At 42.0% G+C, this 15802-nt stretch overlaps 1 protein-coding gene across 4 annotated transcripts; it reads right to left on the reverse strand.

The window, feature by feature from the left end:
- Positions 1-233: 233 nt before the first annotated feature.
- On the reverse strand, positions 234-13659 carry LOC110492139 (sodium-coupled neutral amino acid transporter 3). Of its 4 annotated transcripts, none has more exons than XM_021566184.2 (17): positions 11017-11273; positions 8041-8158; positions 6258-6398; positions 5982-6066; positions 5692-5807; positions 4604-4677; positions 4318-4410; positions 4078-4159; positions 3857-3939; positions 3652-3710; positions 3278-3436; positions 3041-3120; positions 2818-2918; positions 2488-2612; positions 2008-2152; positions 1664-1767; positions 234-1536 (listed from the first exon to the last, which is right to left on the reverse strand). In XM_021566184.2, exons 3-17 carry the CDS (start codon positions 6344-6346, stop codon positions 1432-1434), a joined length of 1500 nt encoding a protein of 499 aa, XP_021421859.1. In that variant the 5' UTR covers positions 6347-6398; positions 8041-8158; positions 11017-11273; the 3' UTR covers positions 234-1431. The 4 variants fall into 4 exon arrangements, with proteins under 4 accessions (XP_021421859.1, XP_021421858.1, XP_021421857.2 ...); XM_021566183.2 differs by lacking the exon at positions 11017-11273 and adding an exon at positions 13257-13659 and having other exon boundaries at positions 247-1536; positions 8069-8158; XM_021566182.2 differs by lacking the exon at positions 11017-11273 and adding an exon at positions 13257-13655 and having other exon boundaries at positions 247-1536.
- Between the last annotated feature and the right edge of the window lie 2143 nt (positions 13660-15802).

Below are 15802 nucleotides of genomic sequence, written 5' to 3' on the forward strand. Positions count from 1 at the left end.
CAGGAAATGGACAATTACAGTTCCCCCCCCCCCCCCCCCCCCCCCCGTTTATCTCGCCCATGATGATGATCACGTTTGAATGGCGTTGCTTCTATTTCATGGTCTGACTAAGAAGTCTCTTTTAAGTTTTAGTCATTGTTTCTTTTCTTAAAACGTCAAACTCTTCTCAGGCACTCAGTTTCCTCTACAAGGACCACACATTAACGTGACATATGTCATAAAAGAGAACAAACCATATTCAAAACATTTCATTACATGAAACTTTATTGGCCGAATAACTCCATTTTTAAAATACCAAATAAAGACAGTCTCCAAGCTCTCTTAAAAAGTTAAATTGATCAACATCTTTATACAGGCCTCCCCTATTCGGAATTTCTCCGACTTACTCAGAAAAGCCAAGTCCAACGGTAGCAGATGACATCATACTACTTCTGCTCTCTGACTGACTAGCGACACGGAGGTCAGTATTGAGTGGACATTTGTTTGTACGATCACACCAACAGCCCTCTCTGCCCCTAATCATTTGCATTCCATGACTACATTTCATATTTTTTTTGTTGGTATGTACCACATGACAGATAAAAAAACAAAACAATATAAAAGTTTGAAATATCCATTTAAAGTTGCTGGATATAATATAAAGTTCACATAAATGTTTTTAAACCAATCAGTCATGAGGAATTGGGAGGGTCATCCCTTCCGTCATTATCACGGCTGATAGCTGCACTTATAGGAAAATGTCTGACTGTGTTATGCTAACATGAGCTTGGTACCATGGAAAAAAAACTAACAGGAATGATCAAACCTTAGGATACTCTATAGAGTCAATACACCTAGCAATATGTATGGGCATTGGGCAAAAACACTGTACAAATTCTGGATTTGATTAAAAACAACACATATTCCTTGATTTATAAATGACAATCACAGAGAAAATTACATAACATACTGTACAATCTTGTTTGAAAATAAAAAACTTCCCATGAAGAGAAAAATAATAATAGATCCATTTCATTTCTTTATGTGTAAAAAATATCTCATTGAAAATTCAAGGGAGGTAGATAAGGAGGGTAAATGATGAAGCCATTCATTGGTATACTTCGAACATATGCTATCATTACCCTCAGAACCTGTTGTCTCTGCGACAACTTTATTAGTGCCTCAAAACAACATACTGAAAGCAAACCACAGTGTTTGTCACCTCAGAGCTGCTGCTTTTGAGTTGCTGGTTCTGTTTCCCACCCCGAACAAGACCTACCACCACATAATGCCATCTTGTGGGGGAATTGTAATGATATATTCTTTTCCATGTCCAGCCAAGGCCCTCTCATTTGGCTATGGTTAAATAATGTGCACGTCGTGGGGGAATTTGATGTTTGGGATAGATTTGGTTGGCATTTTGCTGGTATTACTGTTTATTATGGTCTGTTGCTAGTGCCCGCCTCCACTCCGAGACTCTCCAGACACCCAGTCAAGGATGATGAATGACGTACTCATCACCATGAAGACGAAGCCTAACGCTGCAAAACAGGCGGCCTGCAGAGAGAGAGCGAGGCAAAAAGAGAGGGATGTGAGCAAATTCTCAGACATTGATTAAGAAGCTTGACTGTACTATTTACTGCTACATCGCTAAACAAGACGAGACAACAGATTGAGGTTTTACCATAATCTTTGGTATGGATTTTAAAGGCTCTGTTTCTTCAGGAACAATCCTGATGTAGAAGATTCCCGGGAGGATGAAGATCAGGCTGGGTGCAGAGGTCGCTCCTAGGGTGGGAAGGGGGAAGAGGTGGAGGAACGGATAGAGGTAGGAATGCAGGGGTGAAGAGGAGGAGGTAGGGGAGTGGTCGAATGTTAACATTTTCAATAGGAACAAAACTACGAGAGGCATTAAAGTAGTACTCATTTTAGTTTCTACTTTGGATAACAATAGTCTGTGAATCTTAACTAGGTTTCCACTGAAACCACAACCAGTCATTTTACATGTGTCCGTCTCGGCACACTTACCAATGACGCCGAAGATGTCTCGAATGGTGGGCACGAAGATGACCAATAGGTTGACGATGACGAGGAGACACACGGCGATGGAGATGTGGTGAGCCCAGTGGAAGGGCTTCTCTGGGAACAGCAGCTGCAGCAGGGCCCTGCGGATCTGCAGAGGGGGACGGACGGAAGGACGGGGGACAGAGAGGTGTCACCAGGCCTGCATCACAAACCATGGCTGTGTCCATTTGTGACACAGACTATGTCTCGGGAGAAGCAGGTCAAATACGTTCCTGAAACCTGTTAGCCAATTAGCGACCTAGCAGGGGGGGTCTTGCGGGATCAAGAGCTTAATTATCCTCATACTGCAGTAACTTCAGTGCTTATACTGGAATAAATAGGAATTAAAGTAACATTACTGGGCCCTTCAAGCCAATATGAGAATACATAAACACAAGCCAGCATTGACACTGTTCAGGGCTACAAGGTAGATTTGACTCTCACCGGAAAGAGTACCACAGGAACAGTAAGGGTAACAGCAACCAGGACAGCCATACGCACACACAGGATCAGTGTGTCCAATGGGTCCACTTTAATGTATGTATGAAGGAGCTCGGAATCTACTCCACCTAAAACACAGAGAAACCGAGAATGGTAATTCTACTTCCAGACACAGATGCCTTAAAAAGGTCTTAAACACGAAGAGAAGTTAATTTACCAGTGCTCCAATTCCTGACTTCTCAAAATGGTAGCAACACGGTAACAAGAAGAGTGAACAGTCTGAACATAAATAAGTACTTCAAAATTCTCATTGCCTCAGGAGCAGTGTCTTACCAAAGAAGGTGAGGTAACCGAAGATGGCGGTCAGCCCGTACATGACGAACATGGCCAGAATGGAGATGTTGGCAACCGTCTGCATGCGTTTCTTGGTGGCGCTAAGGTCAAAGTGCACAGACAGAGATCGATTAGTAGCTGAATTTGGCAGTAACTGTATGTGTGTGAACCACGTGGATATGTGTTGCATCTCTAATCGGAACTGTGTCAAGTCATGACTTACTCTCGTAACTCTGTGTAGATGGGAAGCACCTCAGGATGGCAGACAAAAGCGAAGGCCAGGATGGGGATGGTATATGCTGTCTGAAAATAAAACAGACCATGAATTAAATGGTTCAAAACTACAAACAGAACTTGCAGCTCATTGGAGTATAATAAACACATATTGCCACAACAAGTCCTTAACTCCATACTGTATACCGTTATCTCATTTCATGTGAAACTAGTTTTCCTCTCTGACCTTCATGTTGATGGTGAAGGACTGTGCTTCACAGAAGTCCACATCAGAGGAGACAAATGAGTGGTTATCATGACTCTCCCCCAGGACGGACACTAAGTGGTTATCTTGACTGGTTATCTTCTCCAGTGGACACGGGATGTTGAACTTCTTATAGATCACCTAGTGGGAGGGACCAACTGACTGTTTAGTCAAGCACTGACGTACTGACTAGCCTGGTCCCGGGTCTGTTTGTGCTTGTATAGCCAACTTGTGTGGTCGTTGACCATTACAACCATGGGAGTTGGCGAGACAGCACAAACAGATCTGGGACCAGGCTATGTATTGCTCAGTTGGTTGGGAGATTGGTTAGAAGGTTGATGGCAAAGAAGACTCACGGAGATGAGGAAGAAAACCATACAGGAGAGAGAGAAGCCACTGGTGTAACCAAGGTAACCTGTGAAGTAATGACAAGGATACGGCGTGTTCAATAGAGCCATGTCACTCTGTCCACGTGTCCTTTCTCAGTACTAGCATGTTACAAGAAGCACCAAATATGAAAAAACAGAGAGCAAAAAAAACAGAGTGACCGAGGAAACATACCAAGATGTCGCATGAGTGAGAGTGGAAAGACGATGATGACGCTTACAATGATGATCAGGTACTTCCCATCCAAGTACCACTCTCTGACCGACAGCAGGGACATTAGACAACAAAGAACAGACCAACTGTCATGTCAATCCATCAAACAACACTTTAAAAGGCCCTGTTTTACAGCCGACGTGATGAAATAACAGTAACAACTGCCCTCTAGAGACACTTACCCAGTATTGTCCTTCAGGCCCAGAAAGGCCTGCATGACCAACGGGAGCTCAGACTTCACAATGAAGAGGTAGCTGGACATCGCTACGGGAAACAGGAAACAACAACGCGTTTACACACAACGCTATGACGGAAGCATTTTCAACGACACTTGTACTTGCACTTAAGCGGGGAACATTCACGAGGCTTACATATGATAACATAAGCCAACCATGGCTTGGCGGTCACATAATATACGGTACCTCCAATGTTGTGCATGGTGATGATGGAGCCAGCCAACACTTTGCCTGGTTGTCCAAAAGCACGGTGCCCTAGCTGCTCATAGGCTCGGATGCCTGAAAGAACACACACACACACACATAGGCGTGTCAATATTGTCTCTGTGGTTGTTGCTTTCAGGCGAACCATAACATCCTGTCAGCCACGTACTCTAGTTCCTTGGACATCTTAAGTAATGGTAGGCTATACTACAAACGTTATTGGTTTCAATAAAGAGATAGGTATCTTGGTGAAATACCAGCATCTTACCTACAACTCCTGCACTTCTCAGGAGGAGGTGGATGGAATAGGCAGACAAAATGGCGATGCATAGCAACAGGATACTGAAACAAAAACACACATTAATCATAACGCTGATCTCGTAACAGGACAACGCTCTGTAATTAGTCTAACTAGCTAAATCAACATATCAGTACTACATTTGGCACAGCCTCATCAATGCCTCAGTAGTCTCACGGTTCCAGACAGCTTAACGGCCGGAGTTAAGGCTAATGACTCAGTAAATCTGTCGCTGACACAATTTCTCTGGCCGCTACAGTACACCTAGGCCATGTGAATGGCCATCACAAGTGTGACTTGTTTGTGACGCAGCTCCCTGGCCTGCCAGTCCACCCCTTCCCAATGGACACACAGGACTGATCCAGGCAGACCTGCCTTTGATCTGATCACTACAAGCTATTTATAACCCCAAATCTGATTTAGGAGAGCAGTGTGTGTATGAGCACAAATATACACACACTGATAGGCCAGCCCACATACTCAGACACGGGAAGCGACTGCGAACACACACAAACGGTGACACGGCCGTACGACACAGATCAGGCTAAACCGTATCCTTCGATCACACCTTGTGTGTGCATCCTTGGCTCCGCCCGTCTAAAAAGCATGTGACTAGTAGAGGGGGGGGTGTTTATGTCATTAAGTGAACATGTTATACAGTCAACAGACTTCTCAATAATGTACACACACACACACATAGCCAGAATGTCACACCCATAATAGCCCTACTGTTTTCTTGTAAAACAAACAAATGTTTCCCGTGATGGATCTGCTGGCGAGCACTGGGTCTGGTATGGCCTGGATAGTGTATTTATCATAGTGTCATCACAACCAGTGTCATTCTTTAACCCTATTGGGTATATAGCCTGGACACACACACACTCGCGCACACACACTCGCGCACACACGCACACACACACACGCACCTTTCAGCTCAGATCTGTCTGATCTGAGGTCATGGTAGGGCTGCATGTGACGTCAAGCCTTAAGTAACCACAGTGATATTGCCAAAGAAGGAGGACTAGCGCGGCCTGTGTTGTGTTGGCTTGGTAACTTACAGGAAGAGGACGATTCCGGTGTTTGACATGGCGTATGCTAGTCCCAGAATTCCACTGCCCATGATGGCATTGCTGAGATTAAAGATGGACATTCCAAATGACGTCTTCCCCTCAAACTATGGTCCGGAAAGAAAGGAAAGAATTACACATACAGAATGGGTTGGAGAACATCTAGTTTTAGTTTACATTTGCTCTTATACCTGTGTAGTAACAATGTAATTACACTAGTAACAAGAGACTGATTTCTCATGCGTACACATTTGACCTTTGAACTAAGGCTGAGCACTCACATCAGTGAACTGAGGTGCCTTTATTCCTGGGCTCTTCCCTGGCAGGAACTCATCTCGCTCTGCCATGAACTCCAGCCCGTCAAACCTAGAGAGAAAATAAACACATTTAGAAACAAGAAAGCCGTGGTACCACTGTGACACAACTCGCGTATACAAAGATCAACGGGTAGCAAAATCACATATTCATTACCTGTCCGTTAGCATTGCTGTGAGTAACGAAATGCAGACAGGTAGCCTGTTGATGTGTTAGGGTTTGTGGTGGAGCAAGAGACTCACCCATCTTCTAAATTGAGCTTATCTGGACCAAGGTCCCTGCTATGTTGCCCGTTCATCTTTTGGAGCTCCAAACCTCTCCCAACATCCATGGCTGTGCTGGGGATGAAGATCCTGTGGACGAAGCCAAGTCTCAAATGCAACCTATGGAAATAAAGAGCACAGAGTTTAAGTTTAAATTCGGTCTCAGATTGTTCTCCGGTAATATTGGAAGGGGGTCCTAAAGACATTACTCTGATGCTGATGATTACACATGGTGCCATCAACCACTAGACTAATTCTAATAAAGGTCATGTTAAACACCATGGGTTCTTTAAAAGTTAAATAAGATAGGACTATACTTTGTTGAACATACTCCCGAAGGATAACTGTCTGACAGTCTATATTTGGCTCTTAGAATATACAAGACGTTTGATGGGTTGTCCAGACGGAAAGTCTGTTGTGGAAAGCATGGTACTGGTGTAATGCGATGACTATAACAGCTGACCTCAGGACAGACCTAATGACACGAATAAAGTCACAATGACACTGGAGTTAGCCTAAACTCTCCTGACTATGGATGCAGTCACTAGGCTTGACATGACTAGGTAGAGGAAAGGCCACTGGGTTCGGAGAGAAACGCTGGACGGAGAACACAACGCACAATAAAAAATACTTGAAAAAGGGGGCTAAACATGATTTGTGTTATTGATTTTAGCGCAATCTGTAAAACCTTAGGTTCTCCTCTATAATACAGCATTGTCCTCTGTGTGACCTTAAGATACTGTTTTTTATCCAGAAGTGTAATCAAGGCTGCATGAAGGGCTACTCTCAGAGTGTTGACCTACAGCAGGACTACCAAACACATGGTCTTAATTAACCAATGCGGGTCCACAATATTTAAAACCCATTGCCAGGATAAAGTGTTGAAATACTGTTGAAGCACGGAGGGAGGGGGGTTGTAAAGCTATTTGAATCTTTTGCGCCAGGAAAGGCTTTAAATAACAAATGTTGTCTACGGACTAAATGTTGTGCTAATCTTCTATGGGCAACACAAAGCAAACATGGAGAGTAGTTTCTGTGTTCCCAGTTCACATTCCCTAGTCTCAGTGCCACTGTGTCATGGGTCCGCTAGGCTGCATCCCAAACAGGACCCTATTCCCTATAGTGCACTATACTTGACCAGGTCCCATATGGCTCTGGTAAAAGTAGTGCACAATGTAGGGAATAGGGTGCTGTTATTAATGAGCTATACAACACTCTTTTGAAAAGTCAACAGTGAGTTTACTAAGGGTCATAAACAGTGTGCTTTACATTGTTTTGTGAATGAGAATAACTAGATAGAACTGGGTTGCTACCAGTTGGTTTGCTACCAGTTCTGTTTAGAGGAGTTTTGGTCAGGAAAGACAGCATGCCACCACCCTTCGTTGGGTTGAAATCACCCAAGGACTATAAAACAACCACATATGAAACAAAGTTGCTTTAACTTACATAGCTCATAACCTATTCCTCTAAATAGCTATTGCAAAAAATATGACCATACATATATTCTAAGTGAAACATTGATAAAATAGTGGCTGATACTACCAGTTTTACCTAAACCTTTAAGTCAACTTTTAGACCTGAGTAGAACTGACCATCCGTGTGTCATGAGCCTCCCAGTCCACCACATTAGCAGCGCTGTGCTTCAGACTCCCACCACATGGCCCTTGTCTGATGCAAAACTGCCTCTATTGACAGTTGCCCTTCCATTGTTTCAACAGCTCACACACTATTACAACACACTACAACTCACACAGCTACTTACCAAGATAGTGGAGGGGAACTTCTGTTACCTTTGGGATGGATATCTTTTTGGAATCCACCACTGTCTGTGTTGTTGATATCCACTGAGGACTTTTTCCCCCTCTCTAAAGCTCCTTTGGCTGAGGAAGGGAGACAGAGAGAGCTTAGGACATGCTTGAGAGAGAGAGAGGGAGAGAGAGAGAGAGAGAGAGAGGGAGAGAGAGAGAGAGAGAGAGAGAGAGAGAGAGAGAGAGAGGAGTCTGATAACACACCTCCCCTCTTTAACCCTTTATTAAACCTGTCGGTCAAATAATGTTGAGTTACAGTCTGGTTGTGAATGGAATCTAGTGGTAGCTACACGTCTACATTCAAGAGATCCTGTTTAACTTGATGGGCGTGATCAAAACATTCTGTCCCAAACTATGAAACAGCGTGGAAGCTAACAGTACAGTACAATAATGGGTTGCCATCTCTCTATCTCCATAGTAAGACCATCAGAATTAGTAGTTAGGGGTGGCTATTTAACATTGCCGTTGAGGTATTCGGGGTAGACGGGATCAGCGAGAGAGTTGCATCCTGCTCGATTCAAGGCCACAGCGCCTTAATTAGCTTAGGAGGTAAGTGAAAGCACTTAGGTTACCTGCATTGTGCTTCTGCTTTAAGACTGTAAACATTCCAAACGCTAAAAATTTATCATGTGCCTGAACACAGATGGACAGCAGTTAGGTCAGCATAGACAGAGACAGGCAGCGTTGCACAGAATACATAGGAAATTGTCAAACAATCATTGGGTTCTGCTTGGGAGAATTCCAACTCTCATTGAGCTTGATGTTTACACTCAGAAACATGTGTAGTAAAAGACATACAAAATGTTGGCCACTAGTTGTTCAAAATGGGTTTGATCACGTCTATTTTCTGGTTGGTTAATAAAGTTCAAACTAAGTCAGTTAGATACAGTGCATTCAGAAAGTATTCAGACCCCTTGACATTTTGTTACGTCACAGCCTTATTCTAAAATGAATTAAATTGTTGTTTTTCCTCATCAATCTACACACAATACCCCATAATGACAAAGAAAAAACAGTTTAAAAAAAATATATTTTAGCAAATGTATAAAAAACTAAAACTGAAATATCACATTTACATAAGTATTCAGACACTTGACTCAGTACTTTGTTGAAGCACCTTTGGCAGCGATTACAGCCTCGAGTCTTCTTGGGTATGACGCTACAAGCTTGGCACACCTGTATTTGGGAAGTTTCTCCCATTTTTCTCTGCAGATCCTCTCAAGCTCTGTCAGGTTGGATGGGGAGCATCGCTGCACAGCTATTTTCAGGTCTCTCAAGAGATGTTTGATCAGTTTCAAGCCCGAGCTCTAGCTGGGCCACTAAAGGACATTAGAGACTTGTCCCGATGCCACTTCTGCATTGTCTTGGCTGTGTGCTTAGGGGTTTTGTTGTGTTGGAAGGTGAACCTTCGACCCAGTCTGAGGTCATTCAGAGTGACCATCAGGTTCTTGGTCACCTCCCTGACCAAGGGCCTTCCCCCCGATTGCTTAGTTTGGGCGGGCGGACAGCTCTAGGAAGAGTCTTGGTGGTTCCAAACTTCTTCCATTTAAGAAGGATGGAGGCTACTGTGTTCTTGGGGACCTTCAACGCTTCAGAAATGTTTTGCCACACTTCCCAGACTTGTGCCTCGACACAATCCTGTCTCAGAGCTCGAAGGACAATTCTTTTGACCTCATAGTTTGGTTTTTGCTCTGACAGGCATTGTCAACTGTGGGACCTTATATAGACAGATGTGTGCCTTTCCAAATCATGTCCAATCAATTGAATTTACCACAGGTGGACTCCAATCCAGTTGTAGAAACATCTCAAGGATGATCAATGGAAACAGGATGCACCTGAGCCTTTCGAGTCTCATAGCAAACTACTTATGTAAATAAGGTATTTCTATTTTTAATAGATTTGCAAGAATTTCTAAAAACCTGTTTTCGCTTTGTCATTATGGGGTATTGTGTTCAGATTGAAGAGGATTTTTCATTTATTTAATCCATTTTAGAATATGGCTGTAAAGTAACAAAATGTGTAAAAAGTCAAGGGTTCTTAAAACTTTCCGAATGCAGTGTATGAGTTCGGGAATGCACCCCCCCAACCAACATCTACATTTACTTGATCTACCATGACACAAAGGAAGGTCACAGCTACCGCAAACACAGAAAGATGACGTTTCCATTGACTGAAACGTCAGTACATTATTTCCTTGTAGTATTTGAAAATTGTAAATTATCCTTCTGAAATTTGACTGATGTCACCACTGTATTTCTTAATTTTACTGCAGTGTGCTAAATTAGGGTCACACAGAGTGTTTCTTGGTAGTCTTAAACAAATCTACTTTGAAACAAAAGTATACAACCACACACACATGGTTATGGGCTTAAAAAAAGAAGACACGTGTACCATGTGAGATATAAAATGTTTTCAATTTTGAGTTTGCATCCCAATAATACACTTCATATACATCACAGGAGACTGAAATATAACAGAACCGTTTGACGAAAAGAAAACACCGGACTTTCGGCGGGTTGTTTGAAATAATGTTTATTAATTATGAAATTATGATAAATATTAATAACATTCCACCCATGAGGGCAACTAAAGTGGCGATTTGGTCATTCAATTAAAACTGCATTTTGGTTAACACGCCATGAAGATGAATGACTCTTACTTCAATTAAATGATGCATGATTTCTCCCATTGCATGTTTGAAAGAATGTCATCTCAGTACTTGTAGCCAAATTGAATGTAAAATAAAGAATTACTTAAATGTATCTCAACACTAAGTTTACAGTAGAATGGTCGTCTTACTTTTAACCTTACTTTTAATGTTGTTACTATCGCTACATTCAAAAGCAAAAGTACTGTACGTTTCATGACCCACATGGCAGACAGCGGAATGGTGTCAGATCGTCGACAGCAGGACATGTCCTTGTACTCACCTCTCTACTGGTCTGTAACAGAAAGGTCTCCCTCCGCAAGAGCAGAAAGGTCAGGACCCACCAAGGAAGGATGGCCAATATACTGTAAATGCTTCAGTTGCAGGTAATGCAGTTTCAAATGACGCCGCTAAACCAGGGAGTCCTCTTTGGAACTGCACGAGAAGAGCTAAAGTAGGAGCGAGGGGGGAGAAAATGCGCGGGAGTAGAAGCAGATACTTGCACTTAGCCCCTCCCGGTACCTACACTTGACGTAATCTGTTCCTTAGCGCAATCAACAGATCATCACTGCGAGGAGTATGTAATGGGGGAATGTTCACTCAGGAGGCAAAACTATTATCTACAGAAGGTTTTCAAATTCTCTACTACAGGACACTGAAGCTCTGTGCCCACATTGATCTGAGAATAAAGTTGTCGTTAGACATACAAAATAAAAAATGTTCGGCTATCTAACTAAAACTTCCATAGCAAGGCTGAACAAGTTCACTGGAAACTACTGCCATCAATCAGCACTATTTGTGTCGTAAATCATATTGGGGAAATATAAAGAATATGGGGACTCTAATGTTTGCGCAACAGCTTCCTCCGCGCTTGACATGCAAAGCTGAACGACCACAGATGTAAATGTAAACATTCTTAGTAAGCATAGGAAGTATATGAAACCTTAGCATAGCCAACTCCATATTTTATCTCTACAGAATTCGACAATTGTCAAAATACTTGAGTGATTTTGCTATATGACCTTACTTTCGTCCTGATGCCATATAGAGTGACTAAAGGCAGCGCACAATGAATACAGGAGTATTATTCAATTGACAACAGTCTGTTTTCTGATGATAAACACTCATGCTCATTTTGCATTATTGATGAAGAGCAACAGATCACTCTGTGTTGGAGTTTAGCATCCACTGTCATTTGATTACACAACACCAAACGTAAGCTTTGGGATGCTTGCTGTATGGTGAGAAGGCAGCCTCTGAATGTGATCATGTGAAATATGTTACAGAAGTATGAGACAATAGAATGCTGACACTTTAGAAAAACGAGTGTCTTTATTTTACTAATAAATCCATATCGCAGATTGATTACACATATAAACCACTACATGGGGGAAATGTCTGTGTGTTGCTAGACCATAGTCACTATTTTCCTTTATTTATGCACCCAGGAAAAGAAGCTACAGCAAGCCTCAGGATTGGATGCATGGCCCTGAGGGCGGTTACACACAAAGAACTGCCTGACAAAGTTTGGCCCCGCCTTCTTGACTGTGAGGCGTAAACGGGGTTCGCCATGTACCTCACAGGGGGGCGATGGGGACGACCCACGCAGGACTGTCTTCTAGAACCCCCCCCAGTGACACCTTCTTGGAACATGTGGGGTCTACAGTAGGATCTGAAGCCAGGGCCTCCTCTTTCTCCTGGTTCTGACAACTACAACACCCGATGTCACAGGAAGGCCAAAAAGATCATCAAGGACAACAACCACCCGAGCCACTGCCTGTCCACCCCGCTATCATCCAGAAGGCGAGGTCAGTACAGGTGCATCAAAGCTGGGACCGAGAGGCTGAAAAACAGCTTCTATCTCAAGGCCATCAGACTGTTAGACAGCCACCACTAACATTGAGTGGCTGCTGCCAACATACTGACTCAACTCCAGCCACTTTAATAATTACAAACCGGATGTAATAAATGTATCACTAGTCACTTTAAACAATGTCACTTTATATAATGTTTACATACCCTACAGTACTCATCTCATATGTATATACTGTACTGTATACCATCTACTGCATCTTGCCTATGCCGTTCGGCCATCGCTCATCCATATATTTTATATGTACATATTCGTATTAATTCCTTTACACTTGTGTCTATAAGGTAGTTGTTGTGAAAGTGTTAGGTTACTTGTTAGATATTACTACATGTTTGGAACGAGAAGGACAAGCACTTCGCTACACTCGCATTAGCATCTGCTAAACATGTGTATGTGACCAATACAATTTAATTTGATTTGACACTGACCCCTTTCACTTGAACTCCCTGGGGGTTGGCTTGAGGCTTTGGGCCAGCCTTTAGTGTCTTACTCTTTTTGGGACAAATAACTCCTGCTTAACGTCCTCTTCTTTCCAGAGCTTATTCCTGCTCTCAGTGGATTCAGGTACTCTCAGGTCTCCCCAACCTCCTGAGATACTGGTAGTGGGTCCTTGCACCCAACCCAAGTCCCCCTGCATATGGCCTACTCACCTCCCAGCCTCCAAAATGGCTTCAGCCCGATACTGAAGAGGCTTGTAAAACTGCAGTTCGAACAGTTTCCATTCAGGCTTTTCTGGGTCAGCTCGTGGGATAACCATAGCTGTTTCATGTCAGTCTTCACACCTGTGAAAAAGAAAGTGGGCACACACACAGGAAGAAACACTCAGATCACATGAGAAACACATGATGGCTTTTCAGTACACCAACAAGTAAACAATTGAAACTTTCCATTACAATATTTCTTAAAATATAGAAAGTCATGGGACAAATCATATGATAAAATTATTTTTTCTCCCCTGTGCTGTGTGAGAACAGCCCTTCCCTCGTTGTCCAGGACATGCTGCTCCTCACTGGAGAACTCTCCCTGGTCTCCATAGCATTCAACGGTCATCTTGTGGTTGATGGTCAGCAGGCCGGTCAGGCCCTCGTCTGCAGAAAATGGGGTGGCACTGTCTTTGCAGTAAGTATCAACACCTATTTAATAAACCAATTAAGAAGGTACATTTTATGAGTGTGTACAGTGGCAAGAAAAAGTATATGAACCCTTTGGAAATACTTAGATTTCTGCATAAATTGATCATAAAATTTGATCTGATCTTCATCTAGAGCTTGTTCATTTCTATGCCTATGTAGGCTACTGTAGCCTACCATGTTATACAATAAATGTAGAGAATGATATATTTGCATCTGTTGGCCATCAACTAGCCGGTTAATTTCTATGCCTATGCAGGCTACTGTAGCCTACCATTTTATACAATAAATATGTTGAAATGACGGTATCACTGGATTCATTGCAAATCAATTTGTGCCACACTTGTGTTGACTACCTGGAGCTTGCAAACTGATTTAATAAATAGCCTATAACTTCAGTTTGTTGTTGTTGTAGCCTTGTGTTATTATGCAATTATTATTGGGCATGTTTAGCAGTGGTGGAAAAAGTACTAAATTGTCATATTTGAGTTAAAGTAAAGATACCTTAATAGAAAATGACTCAAGTAAAAGTGAAAGTCACCCAGTAAAATACAATTTGAGTATAAGTCTAAAAGTATTTGGTTTTAAATATACTTAAGTATCAAAAGTAAATGGAATTGATAAAATGTACTTAAGTATCAAAAGTAAAAGTATAAACCATTTAAAGTCCTTATATTAAGCACAATTGTCTAGTTTTTGTTGTTGTTGACAGATTAACAGGGGCACACTCCAACACATAATTGCAAACGAAGCATTGTGTTTAGTGAGCCCGCCATATCAGAGGCAGTAGAGATGACCAGGGATGTTCTCTTGATAAGTGTGTGAATTGGACCATTTTCGTGTCGAAATGTAACTAGTACTTTGGGGTGTCTGGGAGGATGTATGGAGTAAAAAAGTATTTTCTTTAGGAATGTAGTAAAGTAAAAGTAAAAGTTGGCAAAAATATAAATAGTATAGTACAGATACCCCAAAAACTACTTAAGTAGTAATGTTAAGTATTTTTTACTTAAGTACTTTACACCACTGACGTTTAGTTAATGAAATTGGAAGTTATCGATTGTGATCATGGTCACAGTTCTGTCGCAATTGCTGATCAGCTGTTGTTAGAGTGCATTAGATTGATATTTTTTTAAATTGTTTTATTTAACCTTTATTTAACTAGGCAAGACAGTTAAGAACAAATTCTTATTTACAATGACGGCCTACGCCGGCCAAACCCGGACGACGCTGGGCCAATTGTGCGCCACTCTATGGGACTCCCAATCACTGCCGGATGTGATGCAGCCTGGATTCGAACCAGGGACTGCAGTGAAGCTCAGTGTTACAAACAGTCAGATTAGGCTACAGGTTAAAACAAATAATTAACACAGGCTGTTGTTGACAAGCATAGGCCTATTCAGTTCATATCCATATTATTAACATTTGATTTAGTTATTTAAATTACAACCCCGTCCTCTGTAGCATATTCCAGCAGGCTATTGTACCACGAAAGCACTTCTTAGCATGAAAATCGCTTCGCTATTCTTGTTGAATGTTAATTTGAACTAAACAAGCTGCTAAATCGTTAAACGTACATCTTGCCTAGGCTATTGTGTGGTCTATCTGAAATTAGATGTAGGCCTATCAGGGGCTATAGGCTACCTGCATCTAGCTAACCAGACTATGGCAAAGTTTAATTACAATCATAAACCCAGATTTTAGTAAGTAGGCTTAGCCTATGTCTATTGAAATGACAAGTCAATCTCCCAAATAGGCCATTTATAATGGTTTGTAGTCTTAACATCTGGCACGTAATAAACATTCGTTTTTTAAAGTTTAATAAAGGAGAATGATCTTTTCTCTTGTAACATATTCAAATTCGGTTATTAGTCACATTAGCTCACAATTATTAATTTGATGGAAAAACGAATTCCTTAATTCGGTTGATACTGTTATGGAAAATTGTTTGTTGGCTAAATGTGGCAACTCCCCTGGCAACTCCCCTAATGAATGATCCCAACCGCTGCTTCAACGACTGAAGCTGAAATAGGAGTTATAACCTTCAATACGAGTTATAAACTTCAACA

The sequence above is a fragment of the Oncorhynchus mykiss genome, chromosome 16 (assembly GCF_013265735.2).
Source record: "Oncorhynchus mykiss isolate Arlee chromosome 16, USDA_OmykA_1.1, whole genome shotgun sequence".
Classification (NCBI taxonomy): domain Eukaryota; kingdom Metazoa; phylum Chordata; class Actinopteri; order Salmoniformes; family Salmonidae; genus Oncorhynchus; species Oncorhynchus mykiss.